The sequence below is a fragment of the Larus michahellis genome, chromosome 1 (genome assembly GCF_964199755.1).
Source record: "Larus michahellis chromosome 1, bLarMic1.1, whole genome shotgun sequence".
Lineage (NCBI taxonomy): Eukaryota > Metazoa > Chordata > Aves > Charadriiformes > Laridae > Larus > Larus michahellis.
This window is the reverse complement of record NC_133896.1, coordinates 149,405,053-149,422,876: the sequence shown is the minus strand read 5'-3', so window position 1 is coordinate 149,422,876 and position 17,824 is coordinate 149,405,053. Positions and strand designations below refer to the sequence as shown.

Sequence of the window (17,824 nt, the reverse complement as noted above, 5' to 3'; positions counted from 1 at the left end):
CACACATCCACATTTGGAAAGTGGCACATGGTGAAATTGTGAGTAATACAGCCAAAGGGAAACCATTGAGATTTTCCTGCTAATTACTTTAAATGAATTGTAAACTCAGTGCACCAAACCTGCCCTGAGTATAGCATTAATGTAAAGGGCTCGCATCAGGGAAATATTTTACTTTCTGAAATTAATGAGTAATTTCCTAAGCTATTGGCAACTACTCACAGTTACATGAAGGATGGGTTTTACTCCTCTGTGAATAACATTAAGTAATAAGCTATTTCTGTGCTGGAAAAAATAAATGCAATCCAGGTATTTAGCTGTGAGGGGAAAATGAGACCGTAAGTATATTTTCAGCAGAACTGTCCAGAGGCATCAAAGTGCTCTTTAAAAACTTGTAATCATAGTCCCTTTTTCACATGTTCTTTGAGGGGCTGAGGCCCGGAGAGGTAACATGACTCAGTCCAGGCCACCTGAAGAGTCAGCGGTAAACTGGGAATAGAATTTGAGTTTTGCATGAGAACTCTGTGTTTTCTGATCTCAGGTTATTCTGCTCTCCATTCAGTTAAAAAAAAAAAGGCTTTCTGCTGCTTCTGCTTATCTCTAGTAATCAAAATTATTTTCTCCCAATGTTCACAGTCAAGAGCAGCCAGCAAATGTCTGAAAAAAAGTTATGATTTGGAAAAGCATAGTTTGTTTTCTTAGAAGATACAGGGAATTAAGTTAAACTGCAATTTCCCCCTGCTTTTTCAAAATGGGTATAACATGTGATGTGACTAGGCAGTTACTACAGAGCAACTTCAAACTGCAGTTTAAAAAAAAATACAGTGGGTATCAAGGCCAGCAATGTGTTGATGTAAATGATACAGATGATGTTTAATAAAAAATGAACACTTGAACATTGCTCTCCTTGTCATTCCATCTATAGCTCATTGTCTAGAAACACAAGCAAGTGATCAAAACAGATGCCACACAGGAAAGGTGGAGAAATTAAGTTTATAAACAAGTGATGACATGGGTAAGAACAGTACACCTTTCCCCCAACATACCCTTAGGAAAATAAAAAATGAGCCTCACTGACCAAAGAGTTTCTAACAGGTAGCTCCTGCTACCTCACTTTGCATACTCTTGTCCAGTAAGCAGCTTTCAAACAGTAATAATTTTATATAACTGTTTAGGCCAATGATCTAAAGGTTAAAAAGTTCTCATGCATTATGTATTCCTGAATCATTTGATGTCCCAGACAGCCCTTTTTGATTTATCAAATAGCATCTTTGGTATGGAATTTGCTTAGAGAATATAAATGTCACAAAACGGTATTTATACACAAACTTGTAAGCTCCCACTTACACTCGTCTACCTGAAAATTGTGAAGCTAGGTTACTTCAAAGCTGTTCTTGGCTGATATTAAAATTCTGTTGAAATAGATGGTTCAAGAGTGCTGTGCATTTCAATAACAGATGCAAAGCGTACTTTACCATACGGGCCTCCCCAACGTGGGAGACTTAACAGTTTCATCTGGCAAAGTTTATTGCATTTGAAACCACTCAACAAACTGAATTTTCTTAGCATGAGAGATAAAATGAGCTAAGGGTAGAGAAACCAGATATCCTCTTTGGAAATAATGGGTGCTGCCTTTTATTCATATATGTATATCTGTATATTCCAACTTGTAAATGTATAGGAATACATAAATATCATCTGGTGCGCCTTCTTTCTGTTTTCTCTCTGTATTTACCCTCATATGACTCATTTTAATATTTTAAAACTTGTGCTGATGTGTCAGATGTAAAATTGATATACTGGGTAGAATTCTTATTATTTCAAAAACTCATTGCTTGTTTATGGTGTGAGCTGGAAACCAAGTCCAAGCCTCAGCTTAAATGAAGAATGATGCTTTTTTATCGGATTTTATATCATAAAAATATTTTGTATAAATAATAAAAGTAGAAATATGTTTGGTTTACCTTTGGATGTTTCCATCTATGTGCTCAGCAATCTTGTTTCATGCCCTTGCTATAATTTGAAATGTGATGTATAATCCAGAAAATATGATGAGTTGTGATAACGTTAAGCTTTCCTTTCCCAAAGGTTTTATATTGTGGTAGCAAAATGTGATTTGTTGTCAAAGAGACTGAGGATGGACACTATTCATATCTTAAACCAAAAATAAATCTTACACCATTGATTGCTTTGTCTATAAATTTAGTGGAACCTACTTTGTTTCAATCAGCTAAAATTAGTCTGGAGCCACCCAAAACTCCCAGATTCTCTATCAGTGAGACATTTACAACATGATTTACTGGGCTGGTTTAGCTTAGTTCTCACCCAGGGCTTCTAGGTTTTCACAGTCTCAAGCATGATTCAAGTAGGCATTTCACATTCAGGCTTAAGGCACATATATAGCACTTAGGCTGAGTTGAGGACTTCTATACATAAGCACAGAGGCTAATGGTAATTTGTCTTTCACTTCTCTGCCTTCCTGTCCATAGTCACTTTGGCAGCTGGTTGTCATTGCAGATAGCTGCACAATACCTCATCACAAATAATTCAAAGTTATACTTCCATTTCAGTAAAAACAGAGGAAAAATATTACATTGTCAATACAGCATTCAGTAGAAAAATTGCAGACCTTTGCAAAAAAAAAAAAAGTTTTTGAGCATTGCAAGCTTTTTTTTCATTTTATTACTTTTTTGCCTATTAATAAAAAAGTGTCCTAAAGTAATCTGAGATCCTTTCACAGGGTCAGTGGGAAATAAAAACTTTCCCTTGAGTCCAGGTAAAAAAGACATTGTGTATTGTGCTGGAAGAAGACGGTAGGTTTTGAGGAGTTTTTTAAAGGTAGTAAAAAACTTGAGAGTTGGTGCATGCACATGTGGCTCTGAAAAAGACAGATTTGTGTTAGAAATCTAAATGTGGGTTAGAAAGTGTTAAAGAACTTCATTTCATATGCAGAGTATGCCATAGCCTGGATGCAGTTCTTCTAAAGTTCTTCTAAAAAGACTCCCAAGGCCTGAGTCACAGTCACACTGAAAGACTAATTAACCTATAGTCAGCAAGGGCCAAATCAAGGCTAGTGAGTCAACACCTTTTGCGGTTGGACATCTTTGCAGTTGACTACTGTGATGAATGGCTAAGCATCGAGTTTGTCTCTGGAGCTTTTTCAAAGCACTAACTAGCTACAGAACTGTTGCTGAAGGGTCTGGAGAGGTTACCGGTCCATGGCAGTCACATGTGCTTATATTGGGAGGTGGCACAGTTGGCAGGAAGCAGAAGTATTTTCCCAATAGCTTTTAGATGTCCAAGGTATGTACAAAATCCACATTTCCCCCTTCCTATCAGCATTGCTTTCATCTTGATTATTGAGTTGTGTTTTTTCAGCAATTTTTTGTTTGTTTGCTTGCTTGCTTGCTTCTGGGAAGTGAATATTTAAGGAATACAATTATTTATTATTCATCGTAGAAGAAAGTTGAGGCCCAGGCAATAATCTGCCTTCTGGCTCCTCCAGGGACTTTCTGATGGTTTGAATGAAGAGGGTTATTCATGTGAGTTGCTGTAGTTTCTATCAAATGCTACAAATCAGAGATGGGCATTCCTTCATAAACAGAAAGTAGTCAAAAGTAGCCCACAGGTAGTTCTTTCTCTACAGAGTGCCATTTGTGGGAAGTAATTTTACTATAAGGCATCATTTCAGTCATCCCCTGCCATTTCAAACACTGTGTACCATTGCAAAATATCACTTTAACTATAAAAAGAAACATTACCTTATGGTTATGTTGTTTTTAGAGCAGGTTCTCTCTTGAGGCTTATTTGAGTGAGAGCTTTATTTTTTCTTCCCAAGTCATTGAGGAGTTTTATTTCTTCTTTCAGAAGGCTTGCAGTTCTTAACAAATTATTAAAAGCATCAGTCCAAAGTGGGAATGAAAAGACTTCTGTTCCTCAGGAATGAAGAGATGAGTTACCAGCAGCCAAATAACTGACATCCCACAGATTTCATTCTACGACTGGTTTTATTGTTTCTGGATATTTCACGCTAAGAAATTCCCATTATATTGATTATTTCTAAATCAATCTAAGATGTGATGCTTTGTATGAATTAAAAAGGCTATTTCCATTAAGGTTACATCTGAAGCTTTTATGACAGTGTGTTTTCCCTTACTCAGAAGGAAAATAGCAGTGGAGGACTCCCAAGGAAGCAGAGGTGTGAAAATACATTTTCAAAATTCATGGTCAGAACTTTGCAGGAAAATTTCTTTTCTTTCCCTTCCTCCCCCTGCCTTTTTTTGAACACAAAATTTTTCATGAGAGTAGTACTGCTGTGAAAAAGACAATGTTTCCTTCATTGTTTTCTATGTTTCTTATTTTTTATTCTTGGTTTAGCATCTTTTCCGCTTTATACTTTTCTTTGAAAAATTCTTCCTTATCTCCTTTTCTCTGACTCCCATCTCCACTCTCACTCCCATCTCCAACCTAACTAGGACCAGAAAAAGGAAGAGGAAAAGCATATTGAGAGACATGGGAATGTCACTTGTGCAAAGATGAATATAAACAACTGAGGAAAACTTGGTTTACAAAATACTACTGGCTCTACTGATGCTGTTTTTCATTATTTTTTAATAGCACCAAATGAAATTAATGAATTACTTGGATATCCTTTGGATTTCTTTTTTGTATTGTTTTATATGTTTTCCAAAGGTTCTTCTGCAAGATGGAGAAATGATGTTGCATACAATTAAATCAAGTTTCTCTCTGCAGGCATCACCACAGTATTGACCATGACAACTTTGAGTACCATTGCAAGAAAGTCATTACCCCGTGTCTCCTATGTCACCGCTATGGATTTGTTTGTGACTGTATGCTTTCTGTTTGTCTTTGCTGCTCTGATGGAGTATGCAACCCTCAACTACTACTCAAGTTGCAGGAAACCAAACTGTACTAAGAAGAAAAAGTCGGTAAGATGGGAGCATTTAAATTTGTTTTCTAGCATGTGTCCAGCTCAGAAAGCAGAGAATCATTCAACGACAGCTGTAATCCCATGATATTCCACTCCTTTGAGCTCTTCCCAGTTTGTGGTGTGATCTGCCCTGAAAGCTGATGGAAAATAGTTACCCGCAGTAACAGCAGGAGCAGTTATGTGCCTGTTGAGTGATGTCTGTTCCTAACAGAAGCAGCCTGCTGACCATGAGGCAGCAACCCTGCCTACGCCTCTTTTGTCCTCCAGTTACTGTGCTGGTAGTCATAAAGGACTCCCACCGAAAGAGATTGCATAGCTTGTTATACAAATGCACGCACATCGATGTATATTCAAATGCATCTGCTATTTAATGGCTTAACAACTCTAGAAATATTTATGAACTTTACAAACGGGATTTTAGTGTCTCCACTGGGAACCAGGACTTATTTTTAGCCCTGTGCACAAAGGGGCTTGTTTCTAAGCACAAAAACAGAGGAGGTCACTAGCAAAGTTTTTATACATGGCTGCATTTTTGGCCAAAAAGACACTTCCAAGAGTAACGCCCAGACACACACAAAAGCTGTTGATTTGGAATCAATTAAAACAGTCACGCAGGAAGAATTGCCTGGTGTACATCATAATTGACTACAAGAATGAGAGGGGCAGTACAATGGAGAACAAAATCTCAGTGTAAACATAGGGAAGGGGAAGTGGATTGTCCCCTCAAGATCAGTGGAAAATCTTATGTGTTTGAGATCAGTAGTTTGAGATGTTGGATACCATTTTGCATAATGGAGGAAATAAGGACATTTGAAATCAGGAATGCAATGACAAATACAAAAACTGTGAAGGAGGAAACTAAGAGAGAGAAGGCTAAATTCAGGGAATAGGTCATGAGGTAAAGAGGGATTGAATGAAGAGTTATAGAAAATAATTGAATTAAGAACTAATGAAGGAAAAGATGAAACAAATATGGAATTAGAGAAAGGCTAGAAAGCCGTAGACTCAGTCAATGAAAACTCGGTTAAACCTCTAATAGCTTCTTGTAAAATGCATTGAACACAAAAGGCAAAAGAGTGTTACCAAAAGAAAAGTATGAGACAATCAAAATGAACTTGCTAATGATCAAACTAAAATTGCCATCCTATAGAAAGACTAAATGAAAAAGTCATGAGTATCTTTGTGAGTATGATGTATTTCCAGACTTGTGAATGAAGATGAGGGAAAGCATGCAACATTGATGAGATTTAAATCAACACAAGAACAAATGCTCACTTAGCTATTGTTCGCAGAATAAATAAGTATAATGGGTTGAATAAAGACTTAAAGTGGATGGAAACTAGGTGTGCATTCTGCTGAGGTTTCATGCAGTTTTAAAGTGTACAGAATATTATTCTGAATATATAGAATACTCAGCATGAAGTGTTTTACGGACAAATGCATTTAAAAGCTTGGTTTAAGGAATGCTATTGAACATTAGATGCAATGAAGCAATAAGTATGTTTTCTTCTGAGTAATTCTTTTGTTATCTTCATTTAAGCTACCTGATGTCAGTTTTGGTCATGTGATGGTAAGTAAACTATTTTATTCAGTCAGAGAAATGGAGGCATGAACATACGGCTGACATTTACTTGCAATAATTCCCAAGAAGGCTGTAATGCTATGTTGGGCTTTACCTTGACTTCCCTACCAATGTTGTTTTTCTTTTTTGTTGAAAGGTCAGTTTGGTTTTGGTTGTGGCAGAGGAACATAGCTGCCTCTTTCTATAATGACATCAAATGATTTGGGAGCGAGAACGGTCAAGTGTAGAATATTGCATGTTACTTTTACCTCAGAAATTTTGTGTGTCTTCTTCATACTGCAGTTTCTCATTACATTTTATAAACGAAGTAATAAGCAGAAATTATTGCAGGAACTTATATGGAGTTTTAACTGAATTTCATGGAAAATAATTATTTTATGCATATCTGTAAAATCTTTGACGAGCTTTCAGGTCAATTTTCAAATAATTTAGGCACACAAGTTTAACACAGTTAGTTGTATCATATCTATAAATGGAATAAATTCTGTTCCCTGAAGTTCTAGATAACTATTTATATATGTACAGCGGTAATAAAGTTGAAACTGAGCACAAAATTGTGTCTCTAAGTTGTATGAAATCTGAAACTGGAATACATACTCTAATATATATAAATATAGAGCATGCAGAGGGCAAGTTAATCAGCTGGTTGCGTGTCCTGCTTCCAAGATATCAGATGCAAATAAGAACAGGAACAGAACTAAAACATTGCTTTTGCATTTCTTGGTTTGAATATGCTGAAGTTTATCATTTACAGCTGCTAGCTCCATGTTACTAGCTTACCTTTTACAAAAAATGTTATACACGTTATTTTTTTTTTCCATGAGTTTTCTGATTTATTTAAAGAGCTCATGTAACATTGAAAGTCTGCTTATTGACAATGAGTGGCTTACAGCAAGTACTGCATTTATACACTTGCCGCTACTGTCACTCCCTGGACAGAGTTTTCTGAAAGATGAATTTAAAAAGGCACACTGAATGTGTGGTGGCACTTTCCTTTTTCCAATAAAAAAAAAAAAAGGAAAAAGATACACAGCAACAAAAAACCCCAGGCTATTGATAGATGAGAAAGTTTCCTTTGTAGAACCAGGGCACTTATTTGTCTTCACTTACCAAAATTGTCTGGAGAGATGGAAATCAACCTTTCTTCTTTTTAACATAAATATTGTAGCCAGGCATAGAAAATTTCAGTCCCTGAGTAGGAATTTTTCATAAAGGCCTGCAAGAAATGAACAGTATGTGACACAGTGGTATAGAAGAATTCCATGTATACTTTAGTTACAGGGTTTTTCTCTCTAAAGTGCTACAGTCAAAAAGTGGTTGCTTGTGAAATAATCTTAGACCTTTTCTATGTGGCAGCACTTTGTAAAGCTCTGATACCAGCCACCTGAAACTTTACAAATGAGAGAGAAGACCATGAGGGCATAATTTGTGTCGTCTAATCTCACAGATAAAGCAATTCACAACAAATAGATTTGCAATCTAAAATCTGTTTACAGTCCACAGCACAATGCATCTGAGAGATTTTAACCATCTACTTATGATGTGATGACTTGTGTCCTAGAAGTAATTGTCTGGATATCATAGGGCAGTTTTTCAGATGTCGTTATCTATGTTAGAGATGCCAACGTCTAAGCAGAGGGATGCCACATCGAGTTCTTCGCTCAGGGACCAGCATTTTTAATGAGATGGGTAATATTATCATGTGCAAACCAAAGGATTTGTAGAAAGAAAACAAAGTCAAGAGAAAAAGAAAAATTTCCTCTGAGGCACATCACTCCTATCACTGATCTGTTTCACGTACAGAAATTTCAGGTACACCCCAGCAGCTTCAATGTTGTGTATTTTGTACAGCAAGCATGGAAGCAGGAGCCCAGAGAACCCTCAGAATGGAAGCAGGCATGATGCAGAGGTGTGACTAGCTTGTTAGTGTGCACCCGCCATGCTCCTGCAGGCAAAGGCAATGCTCAGCGCAATCGCAGCGGGAGCAAGGGCCCCCGAGGGGGAGAAAATCGCATTGACGGGGATGGAGCCTACTTTGTCAGGGCGGTGCAGGCAGGCAGCGAAGCTGATGGGACCTTTCCTAGAGATGCCACTGGAGGAGGTGACGTTTGTGAGGATGGAACGGGTGACTTAATGAGAGAGGAGACTATTGTGAGAAAGCACCTTTCATGAAAACGAAATGGTGTGACAGAAAAGCTGACAAAGTGTAAACAGGGAGTACATTGAAGAAGGAGAAGTCTGTAGGCACCAGTGGTGCTGTGAGGAGGTATGATATCAAAGTGCCCTATTTCTGAGCATGGTTAGTGTGATAAGCACTAAGGGGAAATGCCTAGGGATGGCATTTTGAAATCCTGTACTGAAATCATCACTATCTGTTGCTGACCATACCTGTTTTTATAAATCATGGTAAAGTTAAGAGGCAGTGAATGCAGCTATACCAAGTGGAGATTGTTCTGTAATGAATTGGGGAGGAGGGACATCTTCCGTATTTTTCAGAATACACTCTTAAATGTAGTAGCTGCAAGTGTTTAAAGCAACTTGCACACAACGTTTGCACAGGCAAGTGAACTCCTAAGTGTGAAAAAATGATTACTAGAAAATATATGCTTTGAGCTAAACAAGCAGAAAATATACCTAGAATTATTTAACTCGCCACTTCACAATCTCTCTATGGCAATTCATCTGAAAAGGCATCTTTTGAGGGAAAGACAGATGGTCCCCAAATCTAGAATTCCTATTATCCCCAGCTCCTGTGATTTCTTCCCATGATTATTAATTGCAATCTGCATCATCCATAGAATCTTATCAAACTGTTGATTTCTTTTTCTCTCCTCAGAATTATTCTGTACTTGACATGAGACCTCCAACTACAGTCATCACATTGAACAATGCCATGTATTGGCAAGAATTTGAAGATGCGTGCGTCTATGAATGTCTGGATGGGAAAGACTGCCAGAGCTTTTTCTGTTGTTACGAAGAATGTAAATCAGGCTCATGGAGGAGAGGACGGATTCACATAGACATCTTAGAACTGGACTCTTACTCCAGGGTCTTTTTTCCTACATCCTTCCTGCTGTTTAACCTCGTCTACTGGGTTGGATACCTCTATCTTTAAATGTTGCCTGTCGTGGTGAAGACTGCTGTGTTTTCACACTGCGGAGGGATGGTGAAAGTGCAGAAAAAGTGAAGGACACGGTCAGTTTCATCTCAAATTATAAAGGCCACATTAACCTTCACCACCACAGAGCCTGATGAAGAATTTTAATATATAATTGCCTGAAAAAGAAAAACATGGAAGAATTCTCTCCTTACTGCTATACATTATAAGGAAAAGATTCTTACAAAATTCAGCTGAATTTGTAGTGTAAGCGATGTTTATGAATAATTATTGTATATTAGAATCTCTACTATTCTCCCTTGGCATAGAAGCTATACACAATTCAGGCAAAGGTTGAATATGTCATTTTTGTTCTTCATTCCCATACTTTCTTCAAAATGCTGCCATATCCCTGAGGCTCAGAGCAACATACACTGGCACTGGCAAATAAGCCAAAGCCAACAAAACCACTCATTTGTATTTAAACTTGCTTGAGCTATGTCCCATAGGTTTTGGGAAATATTTCACTGGTGATCTCTTTGCTATAGAGAAACCACCAAAATACAGTAAGAAATGTCTCTGGTGGGATCAAAACATGGACGTTACTTTCTGCAAAGGTCTGGGATTCATGGAATTAGCCAATTACCTACACATATCGGTTTTAACTTAAGATGAAAAGGCAGAGTTGTAAGAAAGCTATTATTTTGATATAAATAAAAGACTTGCCTATCTCTGAGGCAGCTGTAGACGTAACTTCTAAAGTTTTTCAAGCTTTTAACTGTCTTTTTTATGACTGGCTAAATACAGGATGGTCATTGATTTCTAAAGCAGGACAAGATTCCTGCTTGTTTGTGTTATTGTAGCAGATCATAGTTGATAGGCCATGAGTAAAAATCACTATATAATAGCACTAGGAATATGTGACTTTCTTCAGATTGCAATTTACTACAAAGTGCTCTCATTCTTATTTTTTCTCTTAAAGTTATTTTACAAAACTGAAAAACATGTGTGCCAAAGGACATTTTTTGTTCCTTCCATAAAGTTAAATATTGCAGTCCTTACTCAAGGCAGTTGTTTCCTGGGTGTGAGATGAAGACTGAATACTTTTGACTTGATTAGTGCATTACGGGAACTCAACTGTCACACTTGGATTAAACATGGAATAGTTGCCACATGTAGGAAAAGGTTGTTTTCATTTTTTTCCTCAACTACCAACTACATTTTACCCTAAAAAGCTATTTCATATTTTTCAAGCTTTTGACCATTAAATTCTTAAACTACACATTTTTTCAAAAACTGGTTTTACAGTGTTAAACTAGATCACAACTTTTACAGACTGTCTCAATAATTGTTACTAAGCAAACAAAACAGATTCAAAACTAAATAGCAGTGGCTTTTCACTACCCTTTGGATGACAAATGGTTACAAAGGATTAAGGTTAAAACATACCTAAGAACAAAATTATATTTTTTTTTGCTTCTGGAGGACCTGATAATTTTTTTGTCATCTCAAAAAATGTGTGTCTCTTCCACACAGCGTTCAATAAAAAAATAAGTAGTGGATGTGATTGAAGAGCAGTTCCTTTTCTCCTCAGAAGGAAAAGCCTGCAAACAAGCAAAACCTAATGCAGTGGTAATTCTAAAGGAACAGAAATGCTGTCATGTTCTTTGAAACATCACTGTCTGTCACTGCTGTTGCTCTGTGCTTCCAGTGAGTTTTTAATTGAAAAAAATGACTAACACAAAAGTTAACTGTAGTTATTCAAAATACTTTCTTCTGTTTTTCACTTGTCTAAACCATCAGAAACAGAGCTGGGTTACGTGGGGGAGGGAAATCACTTCTCTAAGGACTGACAAAATTCAAATTAGAAGCACAGAGAAAAAGTATTTTGGGGCAGGATCAAAACCATATTTTCAGCAAAATCTGCCCAATCTGATGTCTTCTAAACCAATGATAACCTTCTGATTTCAAAATATATCTTGAAGTTTTTGCTAACTCTCAGTAGCAAATTACTCCGTAAAATCTATTACTCTGTAAACCGCTGTGCCCTGCACTTGGAAGTATGGATTTTATTTAATGATGGGAGTTATATTTTCAGCAGTGCTAGAAGGGGATTGAATTGAAGTTGGATATCCTGGTCTCTAATTATGAACTAGTCTACTCTAACAGCCACCTTCAGCCATATTTTGCAAGAATACTAGAAATATTTCAAGCCTAAATAAAAGAATGGAATCAGTCATCCCTTAAGGGCCTGATCCTGCAAACCCTCTGCACAATCAATTGATTCTGGTGGGCGTATTGAGACAGATGAGGCACGAGAAGGTGCCATGCTGTCCACTATTAGATCTTGAACAGTTAAAGTGAGGTTTATTTAGCAATTGCATACTTGAGTGAATGTCCTGGGACTAAGTGTGGAACGTTCCCATTTTAGATGATTTTCTTACACTTCTGCTCATTGCTACCCATTCCTGCTAAAAGCACGCAATCCCATCAGATTCTTTGTTGGAAGACTGATTCTGCCAAGTCCATTGATACTGCCTCTGTTTTTTGAGTGCTTTCATGAACAGAAGTTGGAAGCGTATCATTCCACCTTTTTCCATGGTCCTAACCAAGAAAGAATCTGCAGACACAACTGGCTTCTGCTCTTACATTGACAGCAGAGGATATATTCTACTGTGTAATATACTCTAATCTGGGATTATGTGCAAAAAATTGATTTACATGCAAGGTGAGCGGCCGCAGGCTGGCAGGTTCCAGAATGCATTCCTCTGCTTAGTCTTAGTTGCTTGGTTTACTCTCTCTGCTTCGCTGCTCTGTGCTTTGGCAGCCACTGAAAAACCATAGATATCAGGGAAGATAAGTGTTCTAGGCTCTGCATCATTCAAAATGCAATTATTCTAGACACTTAGGTAATGTGGTCCGCATATATCTATGTGCCGTATCCTTCTGTAATAGTGAGAGTATCCTCATTAACCTCCAGATATTCTCTTGCTTCTTTTGCAAATTGAAAAAAATTAACACTTTTGGGCACTGTCCCACGAGAAATGTAAGAGCCACCTTTTAGGATTTTAGAACATTTTCTTATCACATAATTTCATATTCAGGACTTTATTCAGCTACTTATTTTTGTTATTTAGTACTTCTTTTTACCCTTCCAAGGAAGAGAAGGGAATGGAATAAGGCAAAACCAAATGACTAGTGAATTGAACACATTTGGATATGTATGTAAAGCCACAAAATCAAGTGTCTTCACATTACATTCTTTCCTTTTTGAAGTTACAGAAAAGATTGTGAGGGTTTTTTTTAGATGACCAGCTTTTCCCAGGAGGATCTAAAGTCAAACCTCTTACTCTCCCTCTTCAATTAAAAGTCGATGGACAGTGTTTTCCTGCATTGAGGGCAGCATTTTCAAGGCAATTAAGAATGTATAAAAATACTGTTCTGCTTAATTCAGTCTTCTCGGCTCTTCTGGCTCTGATGCCTAACATACTGACAGCTTCTTCTTTTACAGGCATTCTTCCAAGAATAAGTGTATAAAAACTTGCAGCCAGTTTATGTTGGCTTCAAGTCCAGCAGTAATGTGGAACTGAAGTATGCCAGACAATTTTAATGTAACTTTCTAATCAAGAAGTACAGCTGTATATTAAAACACCTCAGGCACTTTGATAACCTTTCCTCTCTTAGATGCTCCTTGTCTCCTTCATCAGCTATCAACTGTATATTGGTATATTGTACATATCAATTAAAAAAAAGTCAAAAAAGCCAGAACCATCTTCACAGAGGCAGCAATGAGTAGTGAAGATAAAAGGGGAGGAAGAAACTATATTTTTTTTTGCTGTGCAGTTCTTATCCGTCCCACTCCTCTTATTCAGTCCTTCCCATTACCTTCCTACAGCTAATTCCAAATCATCCACCTGGTGGTTTGCACATTCATCAGCTGGAACAGCAGTGTCACATGAGCCTTTAGCTGATAAGAAATGATAGTTCTGGAACTGGAGGCATCCTGCCAGATAGCTCGGATAGATAGCTATCTCAAACACTTTTGCTATCTCAAACACTTTTGCAGCCCTAATGTGTCTTAGAGCCTAGCACCTCATGTCACTGTATGAATTTATTACAACTCACCTTACTTGGTCATTTCATGAAGGGAAGGATGCTTATCTCCTTTTACACCGAATTTCACCTTACCTCTAGAAAAATGACTCTGCCCTGCCCATGCTCCAGGTGCAAGACAGCTCTGAAAAGACCATGGTTGCTGTACTGCTGACTCTCTGGGAAGGGAGGCTTAACATTTTAAGATAGATTTCATTAGCCTCACAATGTGAAGGGTTGGTGTTACCTTCTAAGCTATAAAACAAAACATCCACTGCAACTTCTAAAGGCTGTCCATAACAGATTGTACTTTTCTCATTGGCTGCTCTTTCTAGGTTTCCATAAAGCATTAAGAAAAGGCAAGCCATATTGCCTAATCTTAGCACCCTACACAATTAGATGATTTTTTTTCAAGTTATCTTCTTGCTTACAGTGAAATCTTTGTGCCTCTTACATTAGTGCCTTTAGCATTTCTTGATATTGAAGGATATACTATTCCTGTCCTGAGAGTTAGAAAGAGGGACAATGACCTTTCTGGAGTTCTTCCTGAGCACCACAGTGTGTGACCAATATTCTAGATCTCTTCAACCTACACATTGAGCATTTCTCTGATGTTTCTCTTTTTTTTTTTTTTACCAAACAGTCTGTAGGTTTCTTAATTCCTAAGTAGCAAGAAAACTGCAGTGGGATTTCAGCGGTTTAGCAGAATCCTTCCTTCTTCACTCATCAAATTCATTACACCAAGAGATGCAGATCTTAGACTCAAGGCTGATGTTTACCTCATCTGTGTCACTTTCCAGAAGACTGTTTAAAATAGGCAAAAAACAAACTATGCATTGGGAATGCATTTCCACAGCTGAAAGGTGAGGTTCTTTCTCCTTTAGAGCTTTTTTTTTTTAGCCCTGAGTTAATTTTAGATCCTTCCATTGTCTTCCTGAAGGGTTCTAGTATATATGTGAAAAATGAAGGCCTTCCTTCAAGACTCAGTGGCCTTAATAGTTTTGCCTTTTCCCCTGGCATCCATGATTTGTCTGGACAACAAACAAACAGAGAATCTACTTTCCTCATCATTTAGGACACTTTTCTAGATACTAAGAACAAAACTGTGTTTTATGTCTGAAGTGAAATGATGTTTTAACAGAAAAAAAATAATCTCTGCTTGAACTGCATTGCTTTGACAAGTTAAACAGGAAATTTTTGTACACCATACCTACAGTGGATACCCTAAAGAGATATGTCACCCTATAACCCTGTCTAGGACTTTGTCCTGAATTAGGGATACATATTGTTCTAATCATCCAATTTACCTAGCAGCTGTTGCTTTCAATGACTTTGGATTGTGACTGACTTTGAGAACTTAGTATCTGATTATATTCCTCAGGGGACATACCCAAGATCTGTGATGATGTATTCCTTTCTACAAACTTAACTTTATTTTATTTTTTCTCTTTTGTTCTGGGCCCTCAAGTCAGTGTCTGTATGCATCTGGAGTCCTCAAGGGTTTTCCTAGAATATCTGTGAAATTAGACAATAAAATTCATCATGAAGTTCGGTGCCTCAGAGTTGGACACCTGAGAATTCTCTACTTTCTATCAAAATGTGCATTTTGATCTTCTAACCATTTGCTATTTTTGAAGGACAAAGTAAGACAGCAGAAGACATGTGATTATGTTTATTCATATGTCTGGGGGCAGGCTTTCTCGAGGACTGAACCAGGCAAACCAGGCACTGATACAGTCAGTTATTTGCCAGGTATTCTTTTATCTGGGTAATGAATAAAACTAGCCTGAGGAGCCATAACAGCCTCTTTGGTGTCATGGAAGCATTCACGTAACTCAGCTGTACTTGGAGGGCTAAGCCAGCCTGCAGAGCTGCTTCTACAGGAACCCACATCCTCCCTTTAGTATTTCATACTGTGCTTAATACTGTCCTGATGGCTCTTTACCTTCTTGCAGCCTACGGCAGTGGTTGGGAGAGACGAAGCTGTACTGACACAATATATTATAAAACAAAAAGAGTGAAATATCCACAGTGAAGCTGGTGACTGCTTGTTACTGAGACTGTTATGATTACAAGTTTTAAAGAAAAGGCCTCTAGGTGTGGGTCAAAAACTTCCTCATCAATTAAGATCATTGACCAGAAGAGGGGTTTAAATTAAGATATTCTTACAAGCAAACAGGAGAAGCTTTGGATCGTATTCTGGCAGAGTTGGCTATCCATTGACTGGCTTCAAAGCTCGTAGAGAGCAGATTTGTAACTTTAGTACTTCAAGTGAGATTTGTAGTTTACGTACTTAAAGTGACGCCTAAAAGAGGAAAATGCCAAAATTTCTAAATTACTTGTTAATAGAAAATGGATGATGAGAACAATATTGATGACATGTTTGAAAAAAAAATTGCTGACTAGTGTGGAACTCAGCATGCTACAGAGTCCATTTCATACTTAACGGACCACACAGGATCCTTAAAAAAATGAGCTGCTGTTGAACTCATGGAAAGCTGGTAAAATAATTGCATCTGGCAGTATTAAGCAGAACAGGGAAGTATGTCGTTGCCCGACAGAGTGCTCCAAAGGAAACAAAATTTCGGAAGAGCCTTCCACAAAACAATGCTCCTCTGAACAACAGTGAGAAACTTTGTGCAGAGAGATTACAGTATCAGTCCCCCATATTCTCTTTTGCAGTCATTAAGGACTCCTGTGACTTTATTGTCATCCATGCTCACATGCAATACCAGCCTTAAATCATGGGCCAACATGTGGCTGTCACTAGTAGGAACGCTAGGCTGGAGGGACTCTGAGCCCAGTCTGTGGCTATCACAGGCAGTCATCAACCACCTCACATAATCTTATTTTAAACTGTCGGTATATTCTTCTGAAAACATTTTTTCCCAAAATGACAAAATATGGATATTTTTTTAATTTTAAGTGAGTGCAATTTTAGGAATCACATTAAAACTGCCAATTATGTGCCAAATTGAACTTTTCTTATAGAACACAAATAAAATTTTAGATTTCTAATTGTCCTTCCTTCCTAAGTTTTTCTTAGGGGTGTGTGATTTCTTTGCTAGCAGTGCAGCTTGTGATGTCATAGTGAAATGAAAGTACAATTATGTGCCCAATGTGCCTTGAATAATACAGGTAGCACTAGTACCAGTATGTCATTCTAAGTTAGATAGCCATCCTAGTGATTCCCCAGACTGACCTAACCAGAAAAGTCAAACACCCGTGTGCTTCATCTCCTCAAGTTCTCATGCAACGACTTTCCCTTATCAACCACATCCATTCCACTTTACTTTGTGTTAAGGAGTAGGGCTGTGCGTCTAGAATACTATTTATATTCGTATTTTGATCCCAACATTTGTATTTCTGGATACAAATAAATACACATTATCAGAAAACGCAAGTATTGTGTGCATATATTGGGGATTGTATTTTCTTACAAAAGCTGAGAGCTTAAAAAAATAGAAACAGATATCTGCAAATCTGCCTAAGAGAAGAGGAATAGCATGTTACCTTTCTGATAAGGTGTTCCTGAAAGGAATTTCAGAAGAGTCTTTAAAAATATTTTCAATAGTCAGCATGAGCGGCCAGTAAACTAAAAGATTTGAGACTGAGGTTTATCCATGGGGTTAACAAATACTGGGAAGAATATCCTACAAAATAAAAAGAGAAATCCACAAATAAGCCGTGTCTTTTGCACAAATTGCTTGAATGTAAAGACTTCATAATTTAAAAATTGCAATCAAATTTGGTTTCAAAACTTTCCTAATCCCAACCTTTTCAGTACACTGAAAGCTCATTCTTTGGATCTGCTTACACAATGAAATTTACTGGTAAATCTATATTCTGCATTTTTACAAGTATAATTTCTTGGGCAACCACTTATTTTTAGGTAAGAGTGTCTTCTTAGTTTATCCTCTTTGAAAGCAATTTAATTCCCATGTCTGTACATTCATGACCACAGAATTGCCAGTCTTGACCCACTCCAGCTGTGAAATCCCTACTCCTTTTCAGGATTCCAGACCATAGCAACACTGGAGCTGACAGCTGGGCCGCAGATAATGCAGAAAGTTCCCAGATTTCTCATAATCCCATGGTGCAATAG

General features: G+C 37.6%; 1 protein-coding gene across 3 annotated transcripts in view; it reads left to right on the top strand.

The window, feature by feature from the left end:
- Positions 1 to 17,115, top strand: part of GABRG3 (gamma-aminobutyric acid type A receptor subunit gamma3) — a 332,476-nt gene extending 315,361 nt beyond the window's left edge. For all 3 annotated transcript variants that reach the window (XM_074608205.1, XM_074608195.1, XM_074608213.1), the window contains exons 9-11: positions 4,750 to 4,946; positions 6,489 to 6,518; positions 9,367 to 17,115. In XM_074608205.1, coding sequence (XP_074464306.1) covers positions 4,750 to 4,946; positions 6,489 to 6,518; positions 9,367 to 9,645 — 506 coding nt within the window. In that variant the 3' untranslated portion in view covers positions 9,646 to 17,115. The remainder of the gene's footprint in view (positions 1 to 4,749; positions 4,947 to 6,488; positions 6,519 to 9,366) is intronic.
- The last annotated feature ends 709 nt before the right edge of the window (positions 17,116 to 17,824 follow it).